General features: G+C 48.9%; 1 protein-coding gene across 1 annotated transcript; it reads right to left on the bottom strand.

Moving 5' to 3' along the window:
- Nucleotides 1-4,969: 4,969 nt before the first annotated feature.
- On the bottom strand, nucleotides 4,970-12,896 carry SYP (synaptophysin). The gene is made up of 6 exons (XM_087813657.1): nucleotides 12,867-12,896; nucleotides 11,651-11,716; nucleotides 10,369-10,493; nucleotides 7,381-7,576; nucleotides 6,518-6,709; nucleotides 4,970-5,296 (listed from the first exon to the last, which is right to left on the bottom strand). Exons 1-6 carry the CDS (start codon nucleotides 12,882-12,884, stop codon nucleotides 4,970-4,972), a joined length of 924 nt encoding a protein of 307 aa, XP_087669783.1. The 5' UTR covers nucleotides 12,885-12,896.
- Between the last annotated feature and the right edge of the window lie 3,205 nt (nucleotides 12,897-16,101).

Genomic DNA, 16,101 nt, shown 5'->3' with positions numbered 1-16,101 from the left:
TGAGATTTATGAGGAGGTTAAAGTCACTGACCAGGTTCCCAGGTCCTCTTCCCTCCTCCTTCCCCATTCTTAACGCCCAACTGTCGTGCCCCCTAAATCCTGAGGTCGAATAGCCTTCCCTCCCCAGCTCCTATTTTTCTTTCTCCAGTTAGATATCCCTGTCCCTGAGCTCAGTTCCAGAGCTGGGAGTCTCTCCTTCGAGTTCTCAAGCTTTGCTTTGCCTCGGGGCTGGGAGGAGGGGGTCGGGGCCAGCAGTCAGAACTTGGGCGCCGGGAGGGGGGTCTCTAATTAGGGTTGGCAGAGGCGGCGGTCTGCCGGGCTTTTCATCGCAGGCGCCAAGGATTCCCAGGCTCCCCTCCCACCCCATTACGCACATCTGTCACTTCTCTCCTCTCCTAGCTCCAGGGAGGAGCCTGGGAGGGGTTAAAGGGAGTGAATGAATGAAATAAGGAGTCACCTTAGCACCCCGTTTCCCGGTCTTGCAGCCTACCGGGTCTCCCTGTTTTCCAGCTTGGGGGGGGGGGCAAGGAAATGAAGAGACAGAAGAGTCTGAAGAATGTGAAGGATGTGGGTAGAGGGAAGTCTCCCTGTGAAATATGAAATATGGGGTTCTATTCCAACCCCTTGAGGATTTGAGGACAGGGTGGTGAAGGCATGTGGCTAAGGGACCAGAATTGGAACTGAACCCTTGAAAGACAGGACTTTTTGTGGCCAGTAGTGGGGCATTGGGAAGGGCTACTCAGAGCATGACTTAGAATGAGCTGCAGGTGAGGTTTCGCCAAGGATGTGGGCTTGGCCAAACACTGTTGAAGGCACCTGAAATGGTGGGGTGACTTGAACCGCGTCCAGCAGGTCAGTGACGGAGCTCCCTCTCACCTCCTTTCCATATCTTCCTTTGTGTCCCCCTAAAAAGACACACTGAGAAGTCTGAGCCAGGTGTACTAGGTGGTTGAGGAATTTATTTAGGGGAGGATAATTAATCATATTTGTTCTTTCTCTGGGAGGGAGTCTTCAAACAATACCGAAGGGCAAGGGCAAGGGCAAGGACAAGGGCAAGGGCAAGGGTGGGGGTCTGGAGGGGAGGGAGAAGGGACACAGCCAGACAAAATGGCAACACACGGTCACAGGCACTACCGACATCACAGACACAGCAGAAGGTATAGGATAGGGGCTCCAGACCGGACCTCCAACCATCCCCGCAGGTGGGGGGTGGAGGGAGGGAGGAGGCAGGAGAAGGGGGAAGAGGGGTGGGCCGGCCCCATAGGCCCATTGGCTCTGTCCTCTGATTACCTATCTGTTCCATTGTGGGGGTGGGCAAGGGTATGTGTGGGTGTTTCTATCTGAACCCCACCCCTTACCCTCCAAGCCATACCTCTCAAGTCTCCCAGGCACCCTCAGTCCCTAGCCTTGGCCAGGGATATTCCCCCCCACTCCTAACAAAACCCATCCCTCAGGCCCTAGCCACTGCCAAACCTGCCCAACTTTAAAACATATTTTCTTTACTGCTCCATTGTGGGGTGGTGGGGCAGGCTTCCCCTCTGAAATCACCAAGTGTGCCCCACTCTAAGACCTGCCCCACCTAGAGCCCCAAACACGCCCTCACCCTAAGCATGACCCATTACTGAATCACCCTTCCAGTCTGCCCGCTTTAGAATCAAACTCAGTCTCCTGAATGTTTCAAGCCACACTCCTTCCATAGACTATGATCCCAATCCAAGACCCACCCACTCTGGAGCTTCACCCACTGCCTGGTTCAAGCCCCACCTCCTCTAGAACTCTCAGTGTTCTTCCAAATCCTGTCCCCAGGCCCCCAAGTCACACCCCGTCCATAGGACCAAGTCCTACTACAAGCCCTGACCACTCTGGGGCCCACCTGCTGCCTCGCTCAAAGCTGCGATCTTTCTAGAAACTCACCCTCAGTCTCCTTCCAAGCTCCTTTCCAGAATGCTCTAGGACACCCCTCTGCTTTGGACTCAACTTTCAGTATGTCTGGAATGCAACCTCCCTGCTTTCTAGTCCCCTCCACCCCAGAGCTCCTTTCCAAGACCACCTTGGGTCCCAAGCCCTCTGATCTCTGCCTTTCTGCCCCCTCCCAGGATTGAATTTTCTGTAATGGCCATTGTTCAAACATTGCTGGAGAAATCAAGGCCAGAGTTGGAAGGAGGGGAGGGAGAGAGGGGAGAGAGTCTGAAGTCAAGCCTACCCTCCTCACACAGCCAAGGTCTGTCTCCTCCCTGTACCTCTTTCAGAGTCCTCCCCAACCTCAGGGCACAGGGCCAGGGAACAGAGAGGCCAAGGGATGCAGGGAAAGGGCTAGGTATAAGAGGGGCCCACTAAAGATTGGGGCCCTAATGCATAAGGGGAGCAGAGTGGGGGCAGGGCCCAGACAGACAAATTATATATATATATATATATATATATATATATATATATATATATATATATATATACACACACAAAGACTGTTAAGGGTCTCCTGGCTTGAGGGGTGGAGACCTGGGGTGCAGGGGTGAGAAGGGGGGGCAGGCCTTCTCCTGAGCTCTTGCCCACCCATGGTGTCCTCCTGGGCTGTAATGACCTGTAGAGAAAAAAGACACAGAAAGGAGAGGGGATCCAGATACAAGTGGTGCCCTTAGGGAGGGGCTGAGCTGCTATGCCTTCACCCTGGTTTTACCCTCTGTCTGACATGCCTTTTCTTCCTTTTTCCTTCACTCAGAATCTTGGAGTCAGTTTCATCTCAGCTGTCCCTACTGGGAAGATATACCTTGCCCCACTAGATTAGGTACCAAAGAAATTATGGTCCTCATTCCCCTAATCCAAAGAAGTTCATTAATAGAAACTGTTCTAGTCATTGGTTATAAACTATATTGAGCCAAACTGAGATTCTCATCTTTGTGGAGCTTACACTGTAGCAGGGGAGACAGACTTCAAACAATAACCATAATGTATAAAGTTATCTAGACTAAGATAAGATGATAATAAGTGAAATGGAAAAATAAAAAGTAGAGCAGGGTTAGGGGTTTAGGAGTGCCAGTAGGGGAAGGAAAGTTGCTGTATTAAGTAGGGTAGTCAGAGAAGACCACACTGAAGAAGTGACATTGGAATAAAGAGTTAAGGAGGTAAAGGAGTGAGCCATGCAGATAACTGGGGGCACGGGGAGCATTCCAAGCAGGGAGTACAGCCAGTTCAAAGACTCTGGGGTGGGATCATGTTTAGTGTTTTTGAGGAACAGCAAGGAGGTCAGTGGGGCTTGAGTGGAATGAGCAAGGGAGAGAGGTGGGAGGTGATGTCAGAGAGGTAGGTAATGGGGCCACACAGGACTAGGTTGTGAGGACATCAGCTTTAACTCTGGATGAGGAGTAAGTCATGGGAAGATTCTGAGCAGAGAAGAATAAAAAGTCATGTTGTTGCGATTATTTCCTCAATAAATGTTTCCTAACATTAGCAGTGCTCTAAGTGGTCATGAATATGTCATAGTCACATCCCCTACTCTAGTGGGAGAGACAGTAAATAAATGTATCAGCTAAGCCCTGGTCAGGGAGCTCAGCTGGTTAGAACATCATCCTGACATGCCAAGGTTGTGGGTTTGATCCCTGGTCAGGGCACCTACAAGAATCAACCAATGAGTGCATAAATAACTGGAACAACAAATCAATGTCCCCCCTCCCTTTTTCTAAAATCAGTAAAAGATATATAAACTAATAATTACAAACTGTGGTAAAAAAAGCACAGGGTACTATGAGAGAGGTAAGAAAGGGGACTTGTAAGGATCTGGTTAGATGAGGTTATCAGCGTGTGTGGTTATGAAACTCCAAGAGAAAGCAGTACCAAGGTAAAGCCCTGAAGTTGGATTGTGCTTGGAACATTGAGGTGGCCTGTGTGGCTGGAACAGTGTGTGTGTGTGTGTGGGGGGGGGGATGGTAGAAGGTGAGAGGTCAGAGAAATGAGGTGAGGAGCTAGATTGTGTAGGGCCCTGTGAAGCCTTTGGCTGTCGATCTGAGTGAGACTGGAGCCCTGGAAGAGCTCTGACCACAGGAGGAAGGTGGCCTGACTTAAGATTTAATGGGATTCCCTCCCAACGCTGTGAGTAGAACAGAAAGGGAATGGGGGTGGAAACTTAAGATGTTGGGGGAGATGACAGTGAAAAGGGGGGATATTACAGATTATATTTTGAAGATAGAGCCAACAGGATTTTTTGATGAATTACATGTGGGATGTGTAATAAGCTCCTCCCTGTCCTTTCCATCCTGGCCAAGTGCCAGAAGCTACCTCCATCTTCGTGTTGCCACCTCCTGGCCTTTCCTCTCTCATGCCATCCACCCTGCCTCTTCTCTCCATCTTCCCCCTCAAGTATGAGGGAAATCTCACTTTTTTTTTTTCAGATCAGGCAAGAAGGCCAGCAAGCCTTTCCAATGCCCATGCCCCATCCCTTTTTCCTTCTTTGAAATTCCATACTTCGAGAGTTGGGGAGAGGTGACAGATCTATCATCTCCTCCCGGATTGGTGAGCTTGTTTGAACTTCACGATCCAAGCCAGTTTACCCTCACCATTTATTGGTCTTATCATAATATACTGACCATATATCTAAGACCATTTCCACTTCTCTCCACGGATCCTAAGCTCTGCTGATTCTCCACTACAAAAGTTCCCCTGCTGTTCCCTCCTTTCATTGGTTGCTTTGCCCAATGTCCCCTCCCTCCCCTCAGAACTGCACTTCTACCTCTCCCGTTGGGCTATTCTTTCTTCCCATCTTCAAGCACCACTCTCCTGATTTCCATTCATTGGATAGGTTTTCCCTCTTAGCAAGCAGCTAGCTGAGCCTCTGTATTGGCTCCTTCAAACTCCCACCCTCACTTGTCTGGCTAGCGTCTCGCGTACCATTTACTACGGACTCTTATTGGTTTACTGACCCGCCCATCTCCTTTCAGGTACCCTCCTTGGCCGCACTGCCCGCCCGTCACTCACCAGACTACATCTGATTGGAGAAGGAGGTGGGCGCACCCTGAGGGCCATAGCCTTGCTGCCCGTAGTCGCCCTGAGGCCCGTAGCCGCCGCCACCGCCGCCGGCGGGCTGCCCGTAGTCGGGCTGGTAGCCGCCCTGGGGCCCGTAGGAGTCCTGGGGTCCATACCCGCCAGGGCCCTGCCCATAGCCCGCCTCGCCGTAGGCGTCCCCGGGCGCCGGTTGCTTCTCAGGGGCGCCGGGAGGCGCGCGTAGGAATGGGGCGGACCAGCCGGTCTCCTTGAACACGAACCACAGGTTGCCAAACCAGAGCACCAGGTTCAGGAAGCCGAACACCTGCGGGGAGATAAAGCTCGGCTGTGGTCCCACGCCCATTGCCTCAGCGGCCCCTGGTTACGTCGAGGCAATGCGCGTTTGGCATGGATCCTAGGGCTCCGGAAGGGTGGTGGTTTCTGAAATCCAGACCACCAAGTCCCAGCGCATGAACATCAATGTGCAGAAAAATCACGTTCGGGAGTAGGGGTAGGGCATGTTAGAATTCAGATTCCTGGGATGTTGAGATCTAGTAATATAACATACATTTGTTTATATATTTACACATTTACGTGTTACATATGCACGTTTATACATGTATAAAATATAGCAAACAAATCTAAATTTGCGATATAGTAAAACATTAAGCATAAACTTTGATTAAATATGTAAGTGCACCACTAACAGATGCATAAGTGCGCATATATATGTATACACAAATATATGTATAACTACACATATATAAAGTATGTAAATATATACTTTGATATTAAAACAAATACATGTTTTATAAATACAAAATGTTTTACATGTATCTAAAATAAATATATACAATATAATCCAATTTTGGGACAGGAAGTAATGTCTCCACTTTATAATTGAGGAAACTAAAGCCCAGAGAGGCTAAGTTGCCTAAGATCTCATCCAGCAAATGACAGAGTTGGAATCTTAACATCTGTAACACTTGTATATGACTTATCACATGCCAGGCCCTTTTCTAAGCACTCTATTATTAGCTCACTAAATACTCAACTTTGGAACAGGACCTATTCTTAGTTTTCAATTCACATGTTGGAACTGAGGCCTGAGAGGCTGAGTAACTAGTTTCAGGTCACAGAACTTGCAAGTGGCAGAGCTGGGATTTGAGTTCAGACAGACTCCGGCCAGTAGGGGGCGTCCAGGTACGAAATATTTCAAGTTATTCATTTTGCATATAAGAAAACAGGTTTCAGAGTGTACTGAGTTGCTGGAGATTTAACATGACTAGGCTAGGGGTGGGATCCAGGTCTCCCAAACCTAATTGGACAGAAGATCTCATGTTCCCCTCTTGGGGACAGTTTGTGGTGTCACAGTAGTTACAATTGCTATCTAATCCTTCAAGGCTCTGTTGTTGGTATGCCTTCTCTGGGGAGCCCTCTTGGATATCTGAATCCTCTCATTCTCTCTCTCCACCACATCCCATGCCAGACTGTAAGTGACCTAGGCCCCCTCCCCAGCCAGCCTGGCCAGCTTCCCAGGGCTCACCACGGAGGTGTTGAGGCCGGAGGTCACAGGGTCTCTTATCTCCTTGCATGTATTCTCCTTCTGCTGGCAGCTAGGTATCCCCTTGATAATTTTGTCTGGATCTGTGGCCACCTTCACGTCTGACAGCCCCTTGGCCCATGCCGACGAGCTAACCAGCCACATGAAGGCAAACACTGCCGTGGCCAGGAAGTCCTAGGATGGGCAGGGGAGAGATAACACTGTGAGTGGGCTGCTTCATTCTGGGGTGTGGGGCCTTCTCAGATCACAGGCTTTCTTGGGAGAGGGGTCCCCCAGAAGAGGTCTGTCTCTCCTCTGCCTTTTCCCCAACACTCACCTGAAGGTGGCAGTCCTAGTTTGGGCTCGTGCATCTCACAGAGGATGTGGGAGTGTGATTGTGATATGTGGGTGTGGGTGTGGGAGAATTCTGGGGGATGGGTGTTGAATCTATGGAAAGTACTTTGTCTTTCCACTTTCATCTGAATGTGGGATTATGTGTCATTTTGTGTCTGGGATGACAGCGTATGAGTGCAGCTGTGTAGGAATCAGTGTGTCTGTGTGACACGACAAGCATGACTGTCACAGTGAAAGTCTGTGTACTCCATTCTTTGATCTAGACTGTGTGGTTGTGTGAGAGGTGGGAGGTTTGCAGGTGTAGGCCTATCTGCGATTCTGTGTGGGCTATGAGTGTGTCTCGGTCACTCTATGATTTAGTGTTCAACAGTAGCTGCAGTAGCATGTGTGGCTGTTATGGTGGCTGCTTGCATGTGGGCCTGTCTGGGATTTGATGTGACCTATGAACATGGCTGCCTCCCCGAGGCTCTGTGTCCCCTGGCTCCTGCATTCAAGTGGCTGTGGGGGCTCACCAGCACGGGCCCTTTGTTGTTTTCTCGGTACTTGTTCTGCAGAAAGATGTAGGTGACCAGAGCCCCCATGGAGTAGAGGAAGGCAAACACAGCCACAGTGACAAAGAATTCCGCTGATGAGGAGTAGTCCCCTAGTAGGAAGACTTTGGAGGTGCCCCCTCTGCAGTCAGGTGCATCAAAGTACACTTGGTGCAGCCTGCAGAGAGAGGTAGGCAGGTGTGGTCCAGACTTTAGGAACCCCCTCCCCCACCCCCCACTCCGCCCAGTCATGAATCTCCCAGATTGACAAGGTCCCTGGAAGAGGAGGAAATTACCATCCACAGAGCACCTACTGTGTACCAGTCACATTTCGTTGGTTACTCATAGCATCCCATGAAATAAGTTTTATTCATCCCTCACTTCAACAGAAGTACCTTGGCCACTTGGTTATTCATAGAACATACCAGGTACGCTCCTGCTCCAGGATATTTGCAAAGGACTGCTCTTCTAGGTATCTTTATGTCTTACTCCCTTCATCTCCTTCAAGCTTTGCTCAGTTGTTCCCTTCTCAGTGATACCTTCCCTGTTCTTACTATTTAAAATTAAATTCAACCATTCCCTCCCAGCACCCCTTCCTTGCTCCATTTTTTCACTGTAGCAGTGATACCCCATCTGACATACTATTTTTTCTTGCTTTTGCTGTAATTACAAGAAGGCAGGGCTTTTCCCTTTGTTTTGTCCACTGCTGTGTCTCTAGGGCCTGAAGCAGTGCTGCCACATAGTAGGCACTCAATAAATGTTTATTTACTGAAACGTACAGAGGCAGAAACAGGCTCAGCGAAGTGCATTAACTTAACGAAAGTCACACAGCTGGTGAGGGAATAGCAGAGTTAGGATCCGAACCCTTTGTTTCCCGGGCTACATCATATTGACTCTTCTCTGTGCCCTACTTCAGGTCCCTAAGAGAAAGAAAGGTATGCATTGCAGAGGAGAGCCCAGAGACAACAAAATAGGAAGAGACAGACTGACAGGAAGGTAGAAGGGATCCTGGAACAGGATGTGTGTATTTGGGGGGGGGGGGCTGAGTGGGGAGGCATGGGGCTAAGGCCTTTCCTGTGGTGTCATGGAAGGGGGTCAGGAAAAAATGTGTGTGGGGAAGACTGTGGTGAGGTCACAGAGCTCTCACCTCAGATTGGGGCACAAGATCCTGAGACAAAGCAATTGGTGCCAGTGCTCTTGTGTAGCAAATGTCCCAAGGCTTACACTTATTGATCCCCTACTATTTTGCATAAATGCCTCATTTAATGACCCTCCCCCTGCAATTCTCTAAAGCAGGCATTATTATACCCATTTTACAGATGAAAAAACAAAGACTCAGCAAGGTTAAGTTACTTGCTCAAGGTTGTGCTGCTGCTAAATACTGGGGCTAGGAGTTAAATCTGGTTTTGAATTGCTGGGTTTCTAGTATGCTGAATTGGGAGAGGGGGTATCTAAGGGGAAACAAAAGGCCCTTGGGGGTATTGGGACAGTGGTGGGTTGGTCAGGGAGATCCATGTCACAGACTTTTTCCCAGGAGACTTGTGGGTAAAGGGCAGATCCTCAGGATCTGAGGTCCTAGGCATGGGAGGTATTGGGGGAATGACCACAGATTTTTGTGGTTTTCTGGATTCTCAAAGGGCCTGCTCTCAGCACTAGCCTATGCTGCCAACTCCCTCTCCTTCCCCAAACTCTCTTCCCTGGCTTCTGTGAACTGGTGGATCTTTGGTTGGCCCTCTGCCTTTCAGGCCACACATCCCTGGAACCTCCTTTTCTTTTGACCATTGCTCTGAACCTGTGCTGGGCTTTCCTGTCTTCACTCTGCCCTCTCACCCTGCCTAGGTGATCTCGTGAGCCTCCATTTATCCTTAGTGCTCACCCTCCTCCAATTTCCAACTCAATTAATGACCTCTTTCCTGAATCCCTTGAACTTATTTATTTCCTCTATGTTAATAAACATGTATGGAGTGCTTACTCTGTGCCTGACACTGTGCTAAACACTTTACAAGTATTAATCCATTTAATATTCATCATAACCCTGTATTATCCCATTTTACAGTTGAGGAAATTGAGATCTGGAGCAGTTATGTGATTTGTCCAAGTAGTGGAGGAGCCTCAGAAGCCTCTATTGAAATTGTATCTGAGTGTCTCTGTCTGCCTGCCAGCCAGGAGGTAAACATCTCCTTGAGGGCAGTGACCTTGCCTGCTTGTGCTCACTCTCATGTACCTAACTCCCAGCACAGAGTATTATCTCAATAAATATCCGAGTTGTTTAATTTGGTTTAATCACTTCCTAGAACTAAACAGCACCCTCTCATTATTCTCTATCATAAAACCCCTCATGAGGATCCTTTCCTTGAATTTATCCCAATCTGCAATTATCCTCTTCATTAATTAATTTGTTATAATATTGGCTCCATGAGGTTAGGGAGCTTGGTCTGTTTTGTTCACTATTGTGTCCCCAGCACTGTGACCAGTACCTGACAAGTATCTGATTTTCAAAAACATGTGTATGGAATGAATGAATGGTAATTAATATTGGCTAACATTAGTTGAGTACCTACTGTGTTAGGCTATACATACTCTTACTTTTGAACCTTGTTTATTGCCTGTCTCCTGCCTGCCCTTCGCCTTCACTAGAACGTAGCCAGAGGACAACAGCCTATGCCTGTCTTTTTTTTTTTTTTTTAAGTGAAAGAGAGTTTATTAGTGAAGCAGTGGGAAAGAGAGAAGGCTACTCCGCAGATGGAGAAGCCTATGCCTGTCTTGCTCACCTCATGTCATAGAGGCCCGGAGCAGTGCCAGGCACAAGGTAGGTGCTCAGTGCATGTGCAGTGACCTGACCCGGTATGGTCTCCTGAGGTAGGGGCTAGGCAGGAGCCGCTGGGGAGGAGGTGTTGCCAGGTCCCTCCCCACCTTTGTCCTCTCCCAGGTCTGTCGGGGTCCAAGGGGTGGGCTAGGGTGGGGGCACACCTGAAGGGGTACTCGAATTCAACCTCGATGCTGAGGAGACTGTGGGTCTTGTTGGCACAATCCACGCTCAGCTGGAGCTCCCCACTGTAACTGCCGCATGTGGCAAAGGCGAAGATGGCAAAGACCTTGGGCAGCAGGGATGGGGATGGCCACAGTGAGCCTGTGTGCACCTGGGATGGGGGTGCCCTCCTCTGGACAGATCAGGGCCCAGCGCAGGCAGCAGCAGATGGACCAGCCTCCGCCCCCACCCTCTAATCAGGGCTCATCAGGCCCAAGGACAAGCTGATTACAGGGGTGTGGCTGTCTCTGTCTTTCTTCTAGTGTCTCTGTCTGTCTGTACCTCTCAATGCTCTGATCCCCTCCTTCTCTCTCTCTTCTGTCACAGTCTCTCTGTTGCTGTCTCTCTCTGTATTTCCATCTGTCTCTGTTCTCTCTGTCTCTATTTCTCTTGGTATCTCTATTTCTTTGTGTGTCTTTGTCTTTCTCAGATGTCTTTTTGCTTCTCTCCATCTCTGTTTCTCTGCCTCTGTCTCTCTGGTATCTGTGTCTCTTTATGTCTTTTTTCCTTTCTCTCTGTCTGAATGCATGTCTCTCTCTCTCTGCTTGTTTCTCAGTCTGCCTGTCTCTCCTTGCTGTCTCTCAGTCGGTCTCTGTATGGTATTCTCTCTGTCTCCCGTGTGCCTCTTTCTTTATGTATCAGTCTCTCTTTTCCTGCTGTCTTGGAGTGTCTTTTTCTCTGTCTCTTTCTTTCCTCCATTCCATTTTCATTTTCTGCCTCTCTTCTAGTGTCTATTTCTTTGCATCTCTGTTCTCTGAGCATCTTTCTCTGTCTCTCTTTTCTTTGTCTCTGTTTGTCTCCTCTCTCATATATCTGTATCTCTTTTTTCTCCGCATTTCAGTCTCTATCTCCATCTTTCCCCGTCTCTCATTCTCTCTGTCTTTTCCACTGTCTCCGGTTTTCTCTTGGCTTTGCGTCTCTCCCACAGCAACCGGCTTCAAGCTCCACCTCCCCTGCCTCTCTCTCATCTCAGGAGAGGAGGTAGGACGTCACAATCTTCCACTTCACAACAGGGGTACCCTTGGCCTTGTGACATCACTTCACAGCCCATCCATTCTCTGGCCCCAAGTCCCCGGGACTTCACCCTGGAGTACAATTCCATCATCCCCTTCTACCCCTAATCCACCCATCCATTCTTTGCTCCCCACCCCAACTCCACCCTTGCTCTTCCGGATCCCACTACCTGCCTCCCTCTCTCCCTCCCATGGCCCAGACCCCACTCACCCATTGCAGCACCTTCACAAAGCCAAGGGGCTCCTTGACCACCTGGAACTGACCCCCAGCCACCAGCTGAGGAGAGAAACGGTGGGGAGGGGATGGGGTTGTTGGGGATGGAGAGGGAGGTGAGGGATGCCACCAGGTGATGACTCCTGGGGATAGGGCATGTGACCTCCAAGAGGAAGTGAGGACATTCTTTTGGAGAGGGGGCAAGAAGGAGAAAGTGACACTTCAGGGAAGGGTGGGCACACCTTCTGTGAGAGAAGACCCTGGGGGTTCAGAATTGGTGTGGAAGTGTGGGGAGATGGTAAGATAGATGGCAGAGGGGGTCTAGGGTGAGGAAGATGAGGTAAAGCCAGGATGAGTTAAGGAAAGGGAGAAGGTCTGAAATGGTAAAGGTGAGCCAGATGGAGAAAGGGATGGGGTGGAGTGAGTGAGGAAGGAGTCTGGGTTCATTGGGGTGGGGGAGGGTGTCTTGAGTGCTGAAGGTGAGTCATAACAGGGAGGGAATCAGGTTGGCTAGGGTGGGGGAGGGGTCTGCATGGGTAAAAGGGAATCAGAGGTGGTAATGGGGGGTCCGAAGTGATGAGGATGGGGAGGGGTTGGTACTGGTTAGAGAGGGGTGAGGCTCTAATGTGTTGAAGAAGAGTGAGATGGCAGAGGGTCTAGAATGATTAAAGTGGGGGAGGGCCGGGACAAAGCTTCACTGGATATGTGCTGGGAGAGGGGAGACTAAGGGTGTTGGAGAGGCAAAACCGGATTGACCCCCTTGGTCTGCTCTGGGGGAAGGAGTGGTTCTCTCCCGGGGTTCCGTCTGTTTGGGAGGGGCAGCTGTCAGCCTTCGTCCCATCCCCCGCCCTCACACCTTCTGTCGCTCTATTTCCTGGCTCATCTGCAGCACCCCCATCTTCCTTCTACTCTCCACTCCCCTCCCCCTTGCTGTACCCTAGCCCCAAGACTCCCTCTTCCTCCGCTAAGGAAGCTTGTGGCTGGCCCCCGCTGCGGCAGTGAGGACAGTCCTCTCTGCGGCAAAAGGCGCACTCCTTTTCTTCACTCCCCTCTTCCTCCCCTCATCTGCCGCAGACCCCAGCCCCAGGGTTGGGAGCCGGGTGTCTGTTGCCAGGACCCTGGTCACCACCTCTCAGAGTCGGGGGATCCGCCGCAAGCTGGGCTGGGGAGGCCTGGCAGCAGCGGGCTCTGTCCGCGGTGCTGGAACGCGTACCTGATTCACCACGTCCATGTCGGCGAGCAGCAGCAGCAGCAATGCGGGGGGGTAGGAGGAGCCTGCTAGCAAGGGCGGGTGCAGCGGGGGAGGGGGGGCGCGCAATCGTCAGAACAGCCGAGACCGCTTCAGCTCCTCCCCTCGAGCCCCCACCTCATTGGCCACAGGCGCTTGCGCACAGCAGCCGAGCTTAAGTCGCTGACGGCCATTCCAGCCCCGAGGCTGGAATCCTGAGAATGCTCAAAATCTATCTCTGAAAACACAGGTAGAGGTCTGGGGAGAGGAGGACCATTCGATCCTACAGTAGGACATTTTGCCAGGCCCTTTACTGAGTTTGTTGAGTGTGTTCACTCATTTAATCCTTACAACAGCTTTATGTAGGTGGTAGAAACTATTAGCTCCATTTTTACAGATGAGGAAAACGGGCCCCCAGAGAGGTTAAGTGACTTGTACAATGTCGCCCAGCTAGTAATTATTGGCAGTGCCCAAAGTTCTGAAATTTAAACATAGTTCAAGGTCTTGAGGGTTTCTTCTCATCTGCATTTTAAGCACATCTTAACCCCCTCCTCTTCCAACCATCTTCCTATTGACCTCTTCCTCTTAAGTTAAATTTTACCTACTCTAACTCTACACCTTACATCCTGTTTATTCCTCAGCCCGCTCTTAATTGGACTACCCCCCTGCATGCTACTAAAACTAGGCCTGCCAAAGTCAATGGTGATTGTCATGTAACAACATCCAATGGACAAATGCAGTGGAATTTAAGATGCTCAACTTCACTCATACTAAAAGAAATGCCTATAGAAACTACTAAGATGCTGCTTTTCATCTTTGAGGGTGGTGAATATAAAAACGTTTGATAATGCTCTATATTGGCAGGTTGCCCAGAAATAGACATTCTCATAAGTTGTCTGTAGAAGTTAAATTGGAATAACCTCTGTAGAGGGCAATTTGGCAAAATCTAGCAAACTAACAAATCCATATACTGTATGGCTCAGCATTTACACTTATAGGAATTTATCTTACAGATAAATTCATACATGTGCTAAAAGATGTGTGTATAAGATGATTCACAGTAGCGCTGTTTATAGTAAGAAAGAGTGGACACTCTCAAAGTGCTCATTACTGGTGATCTGTTCAAATAAACCCTGACACAGCTACAAAATGGAGTACTGTACAATTGTCATTAATAATATGGAGATACGGGCCCTGGCCAGGTAGCTCAGTTGGTTAGAGCATCATCCCTATGATAAGGTTGCGGGTTCGATCCCCAGTCAGGGCACATACAAGAATCAACCAATAAGTGCATGAATAAATGGAAGAACAAATTAATGTTCCTCTCTCTCTCTTCCTCTCTCTCTCAAATGAATAAAAAAATAATATGGAGCTATGGGATGATCACCAAGACATTTAGTTAAGACATGCAAGGTGCCAAAATGTGTGGGGATTGTGTACAAAGAGAAGGGAAGGATTATATCATAATTATAGAAAGAATAACTAACATTTTAAGTTGTGGCTGCTCTGTGTCAAGTACTGTTCTGAGAGCTTACTTATATCGCTAATTTAAATGCTCACAGCAACCCTATGAGGCAGGTACTGCTACTATATTCATTTTACAGGTGAATAAACTAAAGTGCAGAGAAGTGAAAGAATTTTCCGAAGGTCACACAGCTGGTAAATGGTGAAACTAAGATTTGAACCCAGGAAGTCTGGCTCCAGCATCTGTTACTCTTGGCCACTAACTTGTCAGTACAGCATCTTATACATGTATAAAAGATATCTGATAACACTGGTTGCCTCCAGAGGGAAGGGGCATATGTCAATGTATATCTCTTTATACCTTTTGAATTTTGAATCATTTGAATGTATACCTATTTTTTAAAACACACACACTCAAATTCACAGAAATATGTAATGGATACTTCTCAGTTATTGTCTTATAGGGGGAAGAGCGTGGGTCTTGACATTGAATTGCTTGAATTTAAACCCCACCTCTAGCCTGGCCGGGGGTGGCTCAGCGGTTGAGGGTCAACCTGGGATGCAGGTGATCAGGGTTCGATTCCCGGTCAGGGCACATGCCCGGGTTGCAGGCTCGATCAATGACTCTCTCATCATGGATGTTTCTATCTCTCTCTCCCTCTCCTTTCCTTTCTCTGAAATCAATAAAGATATATTTTAAAAAAAAGTTATAAACCCCACCTCTAATATTTATCCTGTATGACTTTGGACATGTAAGATACTTAAAATGATACCTATAGGGTTGTTGCACTGATTAAACAAGATAATCATTGTAATGCATTTTGCACAGGGCCAAATAAAGGGTTCATTTTACCTCCTACACATCTCTGGAATCCACTCACTTCTCTCCATCTCCCCTGCCACCTCCCCTGGCTAAGGCAACCATTGTTCCTGCCAATTTAGCATCTCCAGTCTCTTTCCCTTCCCTTCTGTTTTCAGCAGAGCTATCAGAACATCTATTTAAAATGCAAAGTTAACTGTCACTACTCAGCTCAAATCCTTCCCATGGCTCCCCACTGCTTTTAGGAAAAGTCCTAGGGTTTGGGACCTGGCATTGAAAGGATCTGCATCATCTGGCCTCAGATGGCCTCTCCCACCTCACCCCTTAACAGTCTTCTTTTACTCTCTGTATCCTGCCTAGGACTTGCTCTTCCCACAATACACCAGCACAACCACTCCAAGCCTTTGTTTCAAGGCCTAGTGCAATTCTGTATTTTGAGTCCCAGTCTCCAATTCTGGCTTTCCTCAAATTTTAGTATTGGTTCGATTGACACAAATTGTACAAATGAGAAACCCCTTCACTGAGAGCTGGGAGGAGATCTTAGATCAGACCATTCCCAGTGGTGGCCCCATCCCATGCCACTCCCAGCACTGCCTTCAGTTCCTTTGGAGTGGGGTTGACTACCATTTTGGACAAGTCATGTCACATGTCTAAGTCAGCTCAGTTTGCTCTGAGGGAAACCCAGAACAGTGCCTGTGTGAGAGGAGAGTGGGTTACTCTTGGCTGGTCTCAGAAAAGCGTGATGGTCCCTGAGTGGGTTCTCCTGGGCAGGGAGCCCCATCCTTTGCTGTCACCCATTTCTTCTGCCAGTGGATTTAGATTTTCTTTTCCTCAGGCAGAATGTGGGATATGGAAGACAGGTGATCACAATTTAGCCTCCCTGAAATTCCTGATGCCGTCAGAGGACCCCTCTTCCTGACATCACATACCAGGCTA

Source organism: Miniopterus natalensis, chromosome X, assembly GCF_054644295.1.
Source record: "Miniopterus natalensis isolate mMinNat1 chromosome X, mMinNat1.hap1, whole genome shotgun sequence".
Classification (NCBI taxonomy): domain Eukaryota; kingdom Metazoa; phylum Chordata; class Mammalia; order Chiroptera; family Miniopteridae; genus Miniopterus; species Miniopterus natalensis.
This window is presented reverse-complemented; position numbering and strand designations above follow the sequence as displayed.

Bases quoted from the DNA above. Each gene is read 5' to 3' on its own strand.
- SYP (XM_087813657.1), bottom strand. The intron at 10,494-11,650 runs GTGAGTGGGGTC...CTGCTGCCCAAG, and splicing joins TTGTGAAGGTGCTGCAATGG to GTCTTTGCCATCTTCGCCTT. The intron at 7,577-10,368 runs GTGTGCCCCCAC...CTCTCTCTGCAG, and splicing joins GAATTCGAGTACCCCTTCAG to GCTGCACCAAGTGTACTTTG.